This window comes from Panthera uncia, chromosome A2 (assembly GCF_023721935.1).
Source record: "Panthera uncia isolate 11264 chromosome A2, Puncia_PCG_1.0, whole genome shotgun sequence".
Taxonomy (NCBI): Eukaryota; Metazoa; Chordata; class Mammalia; order Carnivora; family Felidae; genus Panthera; species Panthera uncia.
In genome coordinates, this window is record NC_064816.1 from 17,109,107 (window position 1) to 17,122,920 (window position 13,814).

Here is a 13,814-nt window from a genome sequence, read left to right on the forward strand (position 1 = left end):
TTTTCCATAGGTGGGCTGCACCTGGTGTGCTAATTCTGAGGTTTTGTTGTTGCTGTTAGTGCTGTTCAAATCAAGGGATCAGACGAGGTAGAGTGTTAACATTCTGTTTCTTAAGGAAGGTTGAAGAATTCCATCTTGAAAATCCACAGATTACAGACATGATATCATTTAATAATTGGTGTCATTGAGTGGTCCCCCTGTGTCCAGTAAAGTTCAGGATTCTGTGGATGAGAGGCAGCCTGACCCCTGTCTCAGCTTAAAGGCTTCACCTAAGCCATCAATGGTGAGAAAGGGGAGGTGGCTGTTAGACATGGCCAGGACTTCTCTGGGTTTCCCAGATGGTTTCATACCACAGCATGGCAAGACATTTAGAAGTCAGGACAGACGATGGTGTAGGTCTGACTGGGCTCCATTAGGTAAGAGATGATAGAAAAGGCTGTGAGGAGGTCATCCAAAAACAGTATCACTGTCAGGTTTTTAAGAAAGTTTGTAGCCAGGAGCTACATTCAAGACCATTATTTAAGTTTAAACTGTATGTTTTGTCCTTTTCATTTTGTGATAGTGGTTTGCTGTGGATAAATAGTTTTGTTATGGCTACAGTGAGGAGAAATGTCAGTTATAATTCAGGAATCCTAGACCTAAAGTCTCCATGGTCCTCAACAAGAAAATACTACAGCAACATGCCTGAGTCTGATGCCTCTTCCCATGCATGGAAGAGAAGTGGGGACCCCCATCCTTAGTGAAGTGTGCTGTCTTGAGACCTGGGTTTTCTCCAGATGTTCCTGGGCTGCAAGACAGAAAGGCATTCACTCAGTGCACAACCTTTGATGCTGATTATGCACTGGGACATGCCCTTGCTTAGTAAGTTGCATCTGTCTCCTTTCAGGAGTAACTTGAGCTCTAGGAGCAGGGGTTGCAAGTTGGTCACTGTGTCTCCCCTCTCTGCAGTTCTTATTTGTGGACCAAGCATGTACTACCTTACGGTTCCTTGGTAGCTCCAGTTTAAAGACTCAGTCCAGTAAACAGAGTACTAAGGTTCTGTGTGTTCTCTTAGCTCCCTGGCCTCAAGCGTGCTTCTCGTTTCTCCTTGATTTAGTGGCACCCTCCTGCTCTGCAGTGCTCTCTCTGGGAAGCCTCATCTAGACCTCCAAACACAACCCCATCTTCTGTGGCCCTACCCTACTCTTGACAACCTCAGGCTGTTCCTTTTTGTAACTAGTCTGCTTCCCCTATTAACAGGATATTGTGGCTATAACATGTACATGCTATCTTACTACTGGCTTATTTAGCCTAATATTAAAATATGAACTTCTTCCTATGTCAAACTTATTTCTGTAACATCCTTTTCAATGACTGCATAGTTCATTGCATGGATATGTCATATATTATTTACCTAGTTCCTTTTTATTAGACATTTAGGTTATTTTTAATTTTTTACTCTTGTAAAACACTGTGGTACACCTATCCTCTATGATCTCTTCAGAAAAATTTACAGAAGTAGAATTGCTAGCTCAAAGCACTTCTGAGACTCTGTGACAGCCATAACCAGTGTGCTTGAAAAACATTTTTTTTTTTAATTTTTTTGTTTATTTTGAGGGAGAGACAGAGTCTGAGCAGGGGAGGGGCAGAGAGAGAGATACAGAATCCAAACAAGGCTCCAGGCTCTGAGCTGTCAGCACAGAGCCCGATGTGGGGCTCAAAGTCAGGAACTGCAAGATCATGACCTAAGTCGAAGGCAGACGCTTAACCAACTGAGCCACCTAGGCACCCTTTTTTTTTTAAATTATTATTTTTTCAATGTTTGTTTATTTTTGGGAAATAACAAGTGTGCTTTAAAAGGTAGGGGCCACAAAGACTGCCCATAGACTTTTTTTCCCCCAGTTTATTATTTTGAGAGAGTGAGAGAGAGAGAGAGAGAGCGCATGTGCACATGCAGGAGGAGCAGAGAGAGGTAGAGAGAGAGAATCCCAAGCAGAATCCGCACTTGTAAGCACAGAGCTTGATGTGGGGCTCAATCTCATGAACAGTGAGATCATGACCTGAGCTGAAATCAAGAGCCAGACACTTAACTGACTGAGCCACCCAGGTGCCCCAAGGCTTTTAAATCTTCCTGCAATCAGGGCTCATTGGTTGGCAGGAATTTGGAGATTTTATACAGGTGTGTGTTGTTTTGCTGGAATTATACAAGAAGTCCAAGCCTAGAGATTTTCTGCAAGTAATGGGCCTAACTAGAGGTGCACTTCCCATGTGTGGCCTCCTACAGCAGCTTGAGGGAACATAGACCACTTTAGAGAACACAGCTTTTTTGCTTAAATTGAACACTGGATTGTTAACTGTAGACAGGGAGGTTTTGCTTAAGATTCAATTCAGATTGATTTCTTGGAAGGGTCATTAATGAAAACAAAGAAAAGTTAAAGAGATCTGGGAAATCACTAAGGTCATAAGAGTCTGAACTTAAAAGATGAAGCAGAGAACCAAGAGGAAGAATTTGGAAGTCAAGCCTGGGCCTGCTATAGACATGAATGTGTATGCACTTCTCAAAATGTGAAGCTCTGTGAAAGAAACTACAGTTGTAATTTGATTTTTTTTTTCTTTCTTCTTTTTAGGTATCTCATTCAGTTGCTAAACTTATATTAGTTAATTTCCACTGGCAAGTTGCAGAGATACTGGACAGGTAAGGTGTTTGGAGGAAGAGACATGGCATTGCCCATAGCTTCTTTCTCTGCCCACCCACCCAGTGGTGATTATGTTTTGGAGTATATCCTTGCAATGTGCATATTATGTATTTAAAACACTGGATCATATTGTATATCCTTTTTTCCTCTCTGTATATGGTGAATATTTTTCCATGTTTGCATTATATTTTTTTCTACCTCAGTTTTATTGCTGGCTTAGTATTTTATCACATAGATGTTCCATGCTTTTTCCTAACTCCTGTTGTAGACAGTGAAGTTAGTTCAGTTTTTTTATGCCTTTTTAAATTTGTAATCAGTGCCCTTCTAGATAACACTTGCCAACATCTCCATTTGTTTCTTTTGGATATATCAAGTGAGGAATGCAACATACTTTTGAATATTACCTTCAGAAAAGGTGGGCCAGCTTACCATCAGAACCAGAGCTCTTGGCTCTGATCTTCAAGTCTTGAGGTATCCTGGAAGTTCTCAGGAGGAGGGGTTTCTCCTCCTCCTGCACCCTCTGGGACGAGTCCCTGTGTCCCACCTTCATAGGCATGTGCTTCTTTCTAGCTTAGGGTTTCTTATCCTCAGCACTCCTGCCATTTTGGGATAGATAACTCTTTGTCATGGGGACACTGTTCTGTGAGTTGTAGGAGGTTTGGCAGAATCCACTTGAAAAGACAAAATAACAATAAAAAATGTGCAAGGGGCGCCTAGGTGGCTCAGTTGGTTAAGTGTCCAACTCTTGGTTTTGGCTTAGGTCAGGATCTCACAGTTCTTGAGCTTGAACCTGAGCCCCACATTCAGCCCCACTGCTCCTATCAGTGCAGAGCCTGCTTGGGATTCTCTGTCTCCCCCCCCCCTCCCGCTCCCCCCCAAAAAATAATAAACTTTAAAAAAATGGGCAAAATACCAAACAAGCATTTCACAGAAAAGAAAGCTCAAATGACCATTAACATGAAAAGATACTCAACCTTCATAATAATCTGGCACACTGAAATTAGCACCCCCAGTCTGTGAAATCAAAAAGATCAGCAGATACTGCCAAATAACCTCTAGAGAACAAAACTGCCACTGGTGAGAATCACTGGTTGCCGCTCCTGCCCTTTCACACCACAGTGAGTCTTTTTTTGAATGGTGTGATCCATTTATCTTCAGAGGAAGGAAGGTCATACCTTTCCTTTTCCAGGCTAAACATAACTGGGATGGCTGTACCCACTGGAGCAGCGTAGCTCACTCAGGAAGGAGCAAGTGTGCTCCTGATCCCACCCACTGCATTCTCACTCTCACTCTCTATCCTTAAGAGCCGAATACATTTAGATAGACTTCTGTGTGAACTTCCATTGTCTGCAGTGCTGTTTCTACTACTCACAATTCTGGAACCATGTAGGTTCCAGCAGTGGGGTACCTCTCACTGCCCAGACTCTGTAGCCTAACTTGGGAAAGGACAAGATGGCTGCAGATATTAAGGTTACTAGCGTGAGAAGTAGGAATAAAAGCAGTGGAAGGGAGGCATTCTAAGTGAAATAAGGAAGTCACACTTACATGAGACATTGTTCCCTGCTCAGATTCCTGATTTTTGGGTAATGCATTTTCCTGGGTTTTGTGTGGCACTTTCATTGCCACAGGATAATTGTTTTTATTTTTACTTTTTAAAATTTATTTATCTTGAGAGAGAGTGTGTGTGAGTGAGGGAGGGGCAGAAAGGGAAAGAGAGAATTCCAAGCAGGGATTCTCTTATGTTATGCTGATAGCACAGAACCTGACACGGAGCTTGATCCCACAACCATGAGATCATGACCTGAGCCAAAATCAAGAGTCGGACACTTGACTAAGCCACCCAGGCACCTGTTTTTATTTTTATTTTTTTAACATTTATTTTAGAGAGAGTGAAAACAAGTTGGGGAGGGTCAGACAGAGAGGGAGACAGAGGATCTAAAGTGAGCTCTGCCTTGACAGTAGAGAGCCCAGTGTAGGGCTCGAACTCATTAGCCGTGAGATCACGACCCAAGCCAAAGTTTGATGCTTAACTGACTGAGCCACCTAGGCGCCCCTTTTTTTAAAAAAATTTTATTTATTTGTATTTTTATTTTTTTATGTTTATTTTTGAGAGAGAGAGAGCACGAACAGGGGAGGGGTAGAGAGAGGGGAGACACAGAATCTGACGCAGACTCCAGGCTCTGAGCTGTCAGCACAGAGCCTGATGCGGGGGCTCGAACTCAGGAATGGTGAGATCATGACCAAAGTCAAATGCTTAACCGACTGAGCCTCCCAGGTGCCCCTGTTTTTATTTTTAAATGTATATATTTCATACCTCATTCCCAATTTTGATTATGAAATACTAATTTTTCAAAAATGTATGTGCACACGTGATAATGTATAGGTTTTAAAGAATGATTAAGCAAACACATTTAAGTGTCCATTCAAATAAGAAGTGGACATTTTATTCTGAAGCTTCTGGTGGCAGTTCCTGCTTAGCCACACCCCCTTCCTTCTTTGAAGCAACCAGTATCTTGAATTCAGTATTGATCATTTTCTTATTTATTCTTTTTAATTTTTTTTTTTTTCATGTTCATTTTTGAGACAGAGCATGAATGGGGGAGGGTCAGAGAGAGAGGGAGACACAGAATCCAAAGCAGGCTCCAGGCTCTGAGCTGTCAGCACAGAGCCCGACACGGGGCTCGAACTCACAAACCGTGAGATCATGACCTGAGCCGAAGTCGGATGCTCAACCGACTGAGCCACCCAGGCGCCCCTCTTATTTGTTCTTAAATTATATATCCTTTACTTTTGGATGTTTTTAGAACTTTACAGACATGGAATCATGCTGTCTGTATTCTTAAACTTTTTAAATTAACAAGGTTGCATCTTAAGACATCCTATCCATATTCCTGTCAACATTTGTGACTGTGAATTTTAGTTTTTTGTTGTTATAAATAATGCAGCTCTGAAAACTTGTGTGTATGACCGCTAGTGTCATATAATTTTTCTAGGGTTGAGTGTAGGAAGTGAGTTACTGGGCAATAGGGTGTGTGTTTCTTTAGCTTTGCTAAATGACAAAATGTTTCCAAAGTGATTGTACCATGTTATATGCCCACCAGTGGTATGAATGTTCCTGATACTGTCACCCTTGAAGTTTTACAATCTGGTGGGTGGGTATAAATGGCATCTAATTGTTTTTAATTTCAGTATCCCAGATTATTATGGAGGTTGAGCATCTTTTCTCATTCATGGCCGTTTGTGCTTTTTTTTCCTATGAAATGCTTGTTCTGTCTTTGTTTTTTATTGTTATTTTGTCTTTTCAAATGGATTTGTAGAAAATTTGCTTTTATTTATTCTGAGTATCAGTCTTTTGCCTGTTATGTATGTATTGAGTTACCTTCTATTTATTTATATAGCCGGGTTTTTCACTTTATGGTGTGTTCTGATGAACTGATATCCTTTTTTTTTTTTTTTTTAAGTTTACTTATTTATTTTGAGAGAGAGGGGTGGGGACAGGGACAGAGAGCTGAGAATCCCAAGCAGGCTTTGCACTGTCAGCTCAGAGCTCGATGTGGGGCTCGAGCTCGTGAACCACCAGATCATGACCTGAGCCGAAGTCAGATGCTTAACCAACTGAGCCACCCAGGCACCCTGAACTGACGTTCTTAAATGTAACATAATATTTCAGAGTTTTCCTTTATGCTTTTTTTTTTAATTTTAATTAAGTTTTTATTTATTTAAGTAATCTCTATACCCAATGTGGGGCTCGAACTCATGGCCCCAAGATCAAGAGCCACATGCTTCTCCCCGATGAGCCAGCCAGGAACCCTGTATACTTTTTTCTGTGCCCTTTTTTTTTTTATGTTTATTTATTTTTTAGAAAGAGAAAGAAAGAGTGCCCTCAAGCAGGGGAGAGGCCAAGAGAGGGAGAGGGAGAATCCCAGGCAGGCTCCACTCTGTCAGTGCAGAGCCTGAGTTGGGGCTCGATCCCACAAACCGTGTTATAAAACCTAAGCTGGAATCAAGAGCTGGCTGCTAAACCAACTGAGACACCCATGTGCCCTTATTTTATTTTATTTTTTGAAGATTTTATTTTTAAATAATCTCTACGCACAGCGCAGAGCTCGAACCCACAACCAAGAAGATCAAGAGTTGCATACTTTACTGACTGAGCCAGCCAGGCACTTCTGCATTTTCTATGTCTTAAGATATCATTCCCTGTTCTGAAGACACAGAGCTGTTTGCTTATATTTCATGAAAGGGATTGAAAACAGATATGGTATTTCATAAGTATTTTTCTTATAGTTTCGTATCTTTGAAGCAGGGTTATTATTCTCATACAAATTGAGAACTAAAAAGTTGAAAGAGGAAAAAGTATTTATACAAAGGAAAAGGAAGCTTGGTTCTGTCAGACAGTAATTAGAGACAAAGACACTTTAGTGCAACTGCAGCACTTGTTGGTGTCTTCTGATTTTGTTCACAGGTTAAAATGCTTATCTTCATTTCTGATTCCCTTTATTTCTGCTTGTATTTTGCAGATACAAGTCTAATTCTGCTCAGCTGCTTGTTGAGGCTCGAGTTCAGCCCAGTCCCTCGAAACATGTGAGTGTCTCCCATTTGAGCAAGGCTTCTCCTGACACACATGGCTCTTGCTGTGGCTTAAGGTGTTATTGAGAACCATCTTGCTTTGTTTCTGGTACAGCATGCCTGAGATTTTTGTTCCAACATGGGCCTAAATCTTCCATTTCCATTATAGTTGGAAGAGTTTCCTCATGGATGGAGAATAAATCATTGCCAGTCCTGGGGCCCTCTCCAGCCTCACCTTGCTCTTTACACTTACACACAGCCTGCGTTCCATTCCTGCTGGGTTCTTTGGTGTTCCCAAGCTTACTGCACGCCTCTTTGACCCTTCTCATGCTATCCCCAGCTTGGAATGTTCAGACCCTGTCCCCATCTTTGTCTGTGGGAGTGGAACTCATTTTTTAAAGACCCAAATTGAGCTCTCTCTCACAAAGCCTGTCTCCCGTGATCTCTCCTCTCCAAAATCCTCTAGTTATGCCTTGAAGTCTTTGCGTGTGTGATGTACCGACTCACTCATCCTTTCAGCTCCCCTACCACACTGTGTGTGCTTTAAGGATAGGAACTATATCTTACAGTGTGCATGGCAATTTCCTGTGTATTTAGGAGTTAGCAAATATTTTCAAATAAATAAGGCCATGTTGGAAACACTCTTTAGGAGGAATAATTGGGGCTCAAATTGCCACTTCAGTAGTTCTTGGGAGAACATTTCTAGGAGCATACTAGATAAACATGAGAATACGGTCTTTTTCTTCAAATTGTTTTTTGTATTCCCAGTTAGCTAACCAAGAACCTAATAGTGGACTTTTCCATCAGTTTGTGGCTTGGGCCAGGGGTCCCCACATTGTCTTTGTCTGTCAGTTTGTGTAGCATGGCATGGATTCTGGAGTTCAAGCTTTGCGGTTATTTGCCCACATCCTAGAAGGTTTCTTTCCTAGTAGGAGCCTTCCTCATCCTCTAAATTAATTGTACTCGACATCTGTGCAGTATGCTAAGGATGAGTTGTGACTTAGTAAAAGCTGTAATATTTTGTGTTTTGGGCATTAATAATGGGGAAAGCACTGTCTTTGACAAGTAAACCTGCAGTGGGACTATTAGAAGCTTTACACGCTCAGCTCAGCCTCTAAGAGCCTCTATAGTACTTGTTGAGGGACAGCTGTGTTCATCAAATGGGGCAGTTTATAAAAGAACCCAGTAGCCTCTAAAAGCAGAAGTTGAACTGAATGACCTCTAAGGACCTTGGCAATTTGGAAATCCTGAGCTTTTCAGCCTGACATTACAAACTACTGTAAGTTTTCCATTCAGCCTTCCTCTGCCTCTCTGAATCCGAGAGATTGTCCAGGGCGAACACTCAGGCACCATCTCCTTTAGGAAGTCTTCCTCATCTATGCTTTCTGTTCAGAACTCTTGGGACCCGTAGAGCCCACACATTTCAGTTGAGCTCTAACACTTGTTGCAGGGTCAGAATCACTTCCCAAAGACCTAGCTGTGTGAGGCACCCCTGTGGCCTCCCAGACTCTAGAGGCTCCTCTTTACTCATTCTGTTCCGCCTCTCCCCAGGTTCCCACAGCCCACCCTCCTCACCACTGCGCAGTGTGTATGCAGTTTGTGCGGAAGGAAAACCTACTTTCTCTGGCCTGTCAGCACCAGTTTTGCCGTAGCTGCTGGGAGCAACACTGCTCAGTACTTGTCAAGGACGGTGTGGGTGTAGGTGAGTTTGCCACAGAATTTGTAAAAGGCTAGCATGAAGTATTTATCTTCAACTCTGCCCCTTTAGGTACTCAGGTCAGCTGCGTGTTTTCTTCTGAGCCTGATTGAGGTTTTTATTGTCAGAACCATTGGTTCCCATTGGTTCAAGCTTGGAACCAACCAACAGGTTGATTGGTTGAACAGTCGCAAGGTTTTTCTCAGTCCTGAACAAAATGAGATGATTAAGGCTATTGTTTGGGCATATATGTAAACATTAGTGTGAGTGCAAGGCTCCTTTTTGGGAGAACTGTCCTTAAGCTGCCTACCCTATCTTGATAGCCCAAGTGGCAACCATAACTCAGAAACACTCAGAGATTGCTGCTATTTAGGTAGCATAATTCAGATTTGGTGATTGGTTCTAGGAGTATTTGTTAGAATATGACTTGATATTGGATCTAACTTAGCATCACATTAATGGTGTCTGCAGAATCTCATTGTGTTGGGTAGAAATCACTTGCACATAATATTAAACATCACAAAATGAAATTGTTAGCCAAGAACCATATAGGTTTTTTTTTAATGTTTATTTTTGAGAGAGCGTGCACTTGCACGAGTGGAGGGGCAGGGGAGGAGTTGGGCAGAGAGAGGAAACAGAGGATCCAAAGTGGGTTCAAACTCCCAAACAATGAGGTCATGATCTGAAGTTAGACACTTAACCAACTGAGCCATCCAGGTGCCCCTAGGATTTTTCTTTTTTTTTTTTTTTTTTAATTAAGTTCTGTGCCCAGTCGGGGCTTTAACTCACGTCCTCGAGGTCAAGAGTGGCATGCTCTACCAACTGAGCCAGCCAGGTGCCCAAAGTACTGTATAGGATTTTTTAGATGATACTGCCTTTTTAATGGTGCTATTTATTTGTGATTTATATGTAATTTGAGAGAAATCTTAGTTGCATCATTGTAAATATATTAATTTCTCTCTCTCTCTTTTTTTTTTTTTTAATACATTCTGTGGCTTCAAGGGTTTCCTATAAGGAATCCTATATGGAATTTGTTGGTTGAACTCAGTGGGGAAATATATTCTTGTTGTGTCTTCTGCGACGCAGTTGTCCATCGTGTTGCCTTTGTTCAACAGGAGTCTCTTGCATGGCTCAGGACTGCCCACTGCGAACACCAGAGGACTTCGTGTTTCCATTGCTGCCCAATGAAGAATTGAGAGACAAATACAGGCGCTACCTCTTTAGGGACTATGTGGAGGTATGACCAGCCCCTGTTGTGCCTCTGTCTTCCTGGACCTACTTCCCATCCATTCTCATCACAGTTACTTTGTAGACTAAGCTGCCATTAGGTGCTGTATTTTTTTTTTTTTTTAATGTTTATTTATTTTTGAGAGAGAGACAGAATATGAGTGGGGGACGGAGCAGAGAGAGAGGGAGACACAGAACCCGTAGCAGGCTCCATCTCTGAGTTGTCAGCACAGAGCCTGACGCTGGGCTCAAAATCACACACCATGAGAGATCATGACCTGAGCCGAAGTTGAACGCTTAACTGACTGAGCCATCCAGGCGTTCCTACATGCTGTAATTTGAAGAAAGAGCTGCACAGCTTTTTAAAAGTTTAGAAACCACTAGAGTGGTAGTGAAAGAACATACGCCCTGGAGTCAGACTGACAATAACGTGAATCCCACGTCTCTTACTTCCTCACTGTGTAGGCTTTGACCCATTATTTTACCTCTCTGAACCTTGATTTTCTCTGATAGAATGGTCAGGCGTGCTCACCTTCTACCCAGCTGCTTAACAAGCTGTTGTATGTCAGGGGATGAACATGAGTCATGGAGATCTCAGGAGTTGCTCTTGCATTTGGTTCCCTGTGTGATTTAGCACAAAGAAGGAGTATTGCTTCTTGTGCAGTTTAAAAACCTGTCCAGAATTCCAGCGTTTGGAGTCCATCCCCTCCATTGGGCTTCCAGTTGAGACTTGCTGCTTTCATGCAGCACAGTTTTCATCTTTGTCTTTTGTGCCTGAGCTTACTGGATTGACTCATCTCGGTCTTCTCATGCACGTGCTGTGGGATAAGCAGTGCCTTGTTCTTTGTGTTGTTTGCTGCCTTTGGTACATGCGTGAGGGTCATCGAGCCTTTCAGAGTTTTTGTTTTTAGGGAAAATTGGTGTGTGATGTAATAATTCAGTATTTGTATATGTTATAAAGTGATCACCACAGTAAGTCTAGTTAACCATCCATCACCATGTAATTGACCCCCTTCACCCATTTTACCCATCCCATAACTCCCTTCCCCTTTTTGTTTTGTGTTTGTTCATTTTGTTTTTTAGATTCTGCCTATAAGTGAAATCATATGGTATTTGTCTTTCTTCGTCTTACTTCACTTAATATAATACCTTCAGATGCACAGCTGATTGGGCTGCGTTCCTTTCCAGACCTGGTACCTGTGCACTTTCATCTCACAGACACAATTCTGTATTCCATTTTGTGATCTAGCCTTAAGTCATTCCAGTGATTTGCTATCTAGTTTTAGCTGAACGTTAGAGGTCTTCAGTATCTACCTAATGCTGTTCCTTGTGGCATCCTTTCTGAATTCCTATAGCCCTTTGATGGAAGTCATCAGCTGGAAGAACAGAAGGTGTTTGAGCTCTCAGGGAGGTCTGATTTGGAAGCAGTGACTAGGGGATGTCCTCATTGTTTCCCCTTGGTGTGTTCACAGAGTCATTACCAGCTCCAGCTGTGCCCTGGTGCAGACTGCCCCATGGTTATTCGGGTACAGGAGCCTAGAGCTCGCCGAGTACAGTGCAATCGGTGCAACGAGGTCTTCTGGTAAGAGTGAGTGTGAGTGCTGAGCAACCCTGGGCTCCTGCCTTGTCCTCCTCCAAAGCACCACTGCTGTTGCTGTGGGTGAGGGTGGGACTGGGAAAGACAGGGTCTTAGAGCCTAAACAGCAGCTCTGCTCCAAGTGGGCTCCACTTGGGCAGTGCTCCAAGTATGTACCCAGCATCTCACGTCCCATGGGATGTTTGACAGTGCTCAGAGACAAAAAAAGTGGCACAGATTCTTGGAGACTATGCTGTGGTTTATGCTGCTAAGACTCATGGCACAGAGATTGTGTCTATGTGGGGGTGTATTTGCCTGCACAGATAATCCCATATCCCAAATCCCTGTATTTGAAAGCAACAATCTTCAGCATCTGAATCTTTCTCCATGTTGGCCTGCGTAGGTTAATTTTAAAACACTGTAATTCATAAAAGTAGTTTACATCTACTTGGAGTTTATTCCATTTGATAGATATGGGAATAGCTAACGTGTACTGAAGGCTTACCATGGGAAAGACACTATTCTCATCATGTCAACTTCATTGTCACAACTCTGTACAATTGATACCATTACCCTTATGTTCTTGGGGAAGAAATGGAGGTGTGCAAGGCAATGGCAGAGCCATAATTTAGGTCCATATCTATGTCTGTCCCTAATCATGCCTCCCTAGAAGATTCATGGTAGCGCTTCAGAGAAACTACATGGAAAGTGTGTGTGTGTGTGTGTGTGTGTGCGCGTGTGTGTGCGCGCGCGCGCACGCGCGCGCATGTGTTCTTGCCTTTCAAGACATTGTTGAGGGAGTCTGTGGCTTACCAAAGGTTAAGAACCAGTAGCATAGTTGCTCTCCATCATTTGTGTCACTTGTTATGAACTTGTTCCCCTGGGGCATTTGTTAGACTGTTTGCCTGAGAGCCTTCACTACCCAACATAGTATTGGCTTGGATAAAGGGAAATTAAAAACACAGAACTGTAGCCCAGTGAGTGTTGGAGTGTTTTTCTCTTCTGATTTTAAGTTTCAGGCATCGTCAGATGTATCATGCAGGCAGCACCCATTCTGACAGATGTGCATACTGTGTGCATCTGGCTGGGAGCTAAGTCAGGGCTCTCGGAAAGTGGATCTCGGTTTTGCCTGGGATCTGAGCTAAGTTATCTGTCTCAGAGCACCTTACCATGCACTTTGAGTAAACTCTGAATTTGACATCCTTTCAAAGAGGGTTGACACCACACAAGATATTTAAGACAGAAACGTTTTATTTGCGTGTATTGAGAGTATATCTTAGAAGTGCTTAGATTGAAGAGAAATTCATACAATATTTTAAGTATAATTCTGGGTAAGTAAAGATCCCAAAGGCCTTGAGAGGTAACTTTACTTCTTTGAAAAGCTCTAATTCAGTATCTTTTGGCTTGGACAGAAGGAAAATTGAAAACATAGGACCCTGGCCTAACAATTATTTGAATGTCTTTCTTTTCTGGTTTTAAGTTTCAAGTGTCGTCAGATGTATCACGCCCCCACAGACTGCGCCACAATCCGGAAATGGCTCACGAAGTGTGCAGACGACTCCGAAACAGCCAACTACATTAGTGCTCACACTAAAGACGTAAGGACTGTATCTTACCTGTCATGGATCTGCCCTCCTTAATGCTGCCTAGGTCCTCGCCTGGGAGGCTGGCTGGCTTTTTGAGTGCGGAACACCCAGGGCCCCAGGGCCCTTGCTGAAGTCTGCAGACCCTTTCCCAGACTTGGCAGAGTTGGCAGCGGATTATCATAGTATGCGTTGGATGCATTTATTTTAATAAAATGCTGACCTACCTGGAAAAGTTTGACCAGTAGAAGAACTAATTAGAAGAAAACCAGATTTTGTTTTAATGCCTCCCAGGCTTTAATAGCCCTGGGCGGGAGGTGGTTGATAGCAACACATAATAAAGAGCGAGGCTTTCACGCAAGCCTGGGCATGCCCAGTTCTCATTCTGAAACTTCCCATGGGAAAACATGGCCCTCAGCCCCTTGAACCCTGGGTGACTTGGCACCTATCCTATGCCAGTCATGTGCTGAGTTGCTGCACTCACAACA

General features: G+C 42.8%; 1 protein-coding gene across 8 annotated transcripts in view; it reads left to right on the forward strand.

Annotated features, from left to right (window-relative positions):
* ARIH2 (ariadne RBR E3 ubiquitin protein ligase 2) overlaps window positions 1-13,814 on the forward strand; it is a 46,944-nt gene that overhangs the window by 26,937 nt on the left and 6,193 nt on the right. For all 8 annotated transcript variants that reach the window (XM_049640385.1, XM_049640383.1, XM_049640380.1 and 5 more), the window contains 6 exons: window positions 2,607-2,674; window positions 7,196-7,259; window positions 8,796-8,946; window positions 10,056-10,177; window positions 11,640-11,749; window positions 13,224-13,341. In XM_049640385.1, the coding sequence (XP_049496342.1) occupies window positions 2,607-2,674; window positions 7,196-7,259; window positions 8,796-8,946; window positions 10,056-10,177; window positions 11,640-11,749; window positions 13,224-13,341 (633 nt within the window). The remainder of the gene's footprint in view (window positions 1-2,606; window positions 2,675-7,195; window positions 7,260-8,795; window positions 8,947-10,055; window positions 10,178-11,639; window positions 11,750-13,223; window positions 13,342-13,814) is intronic.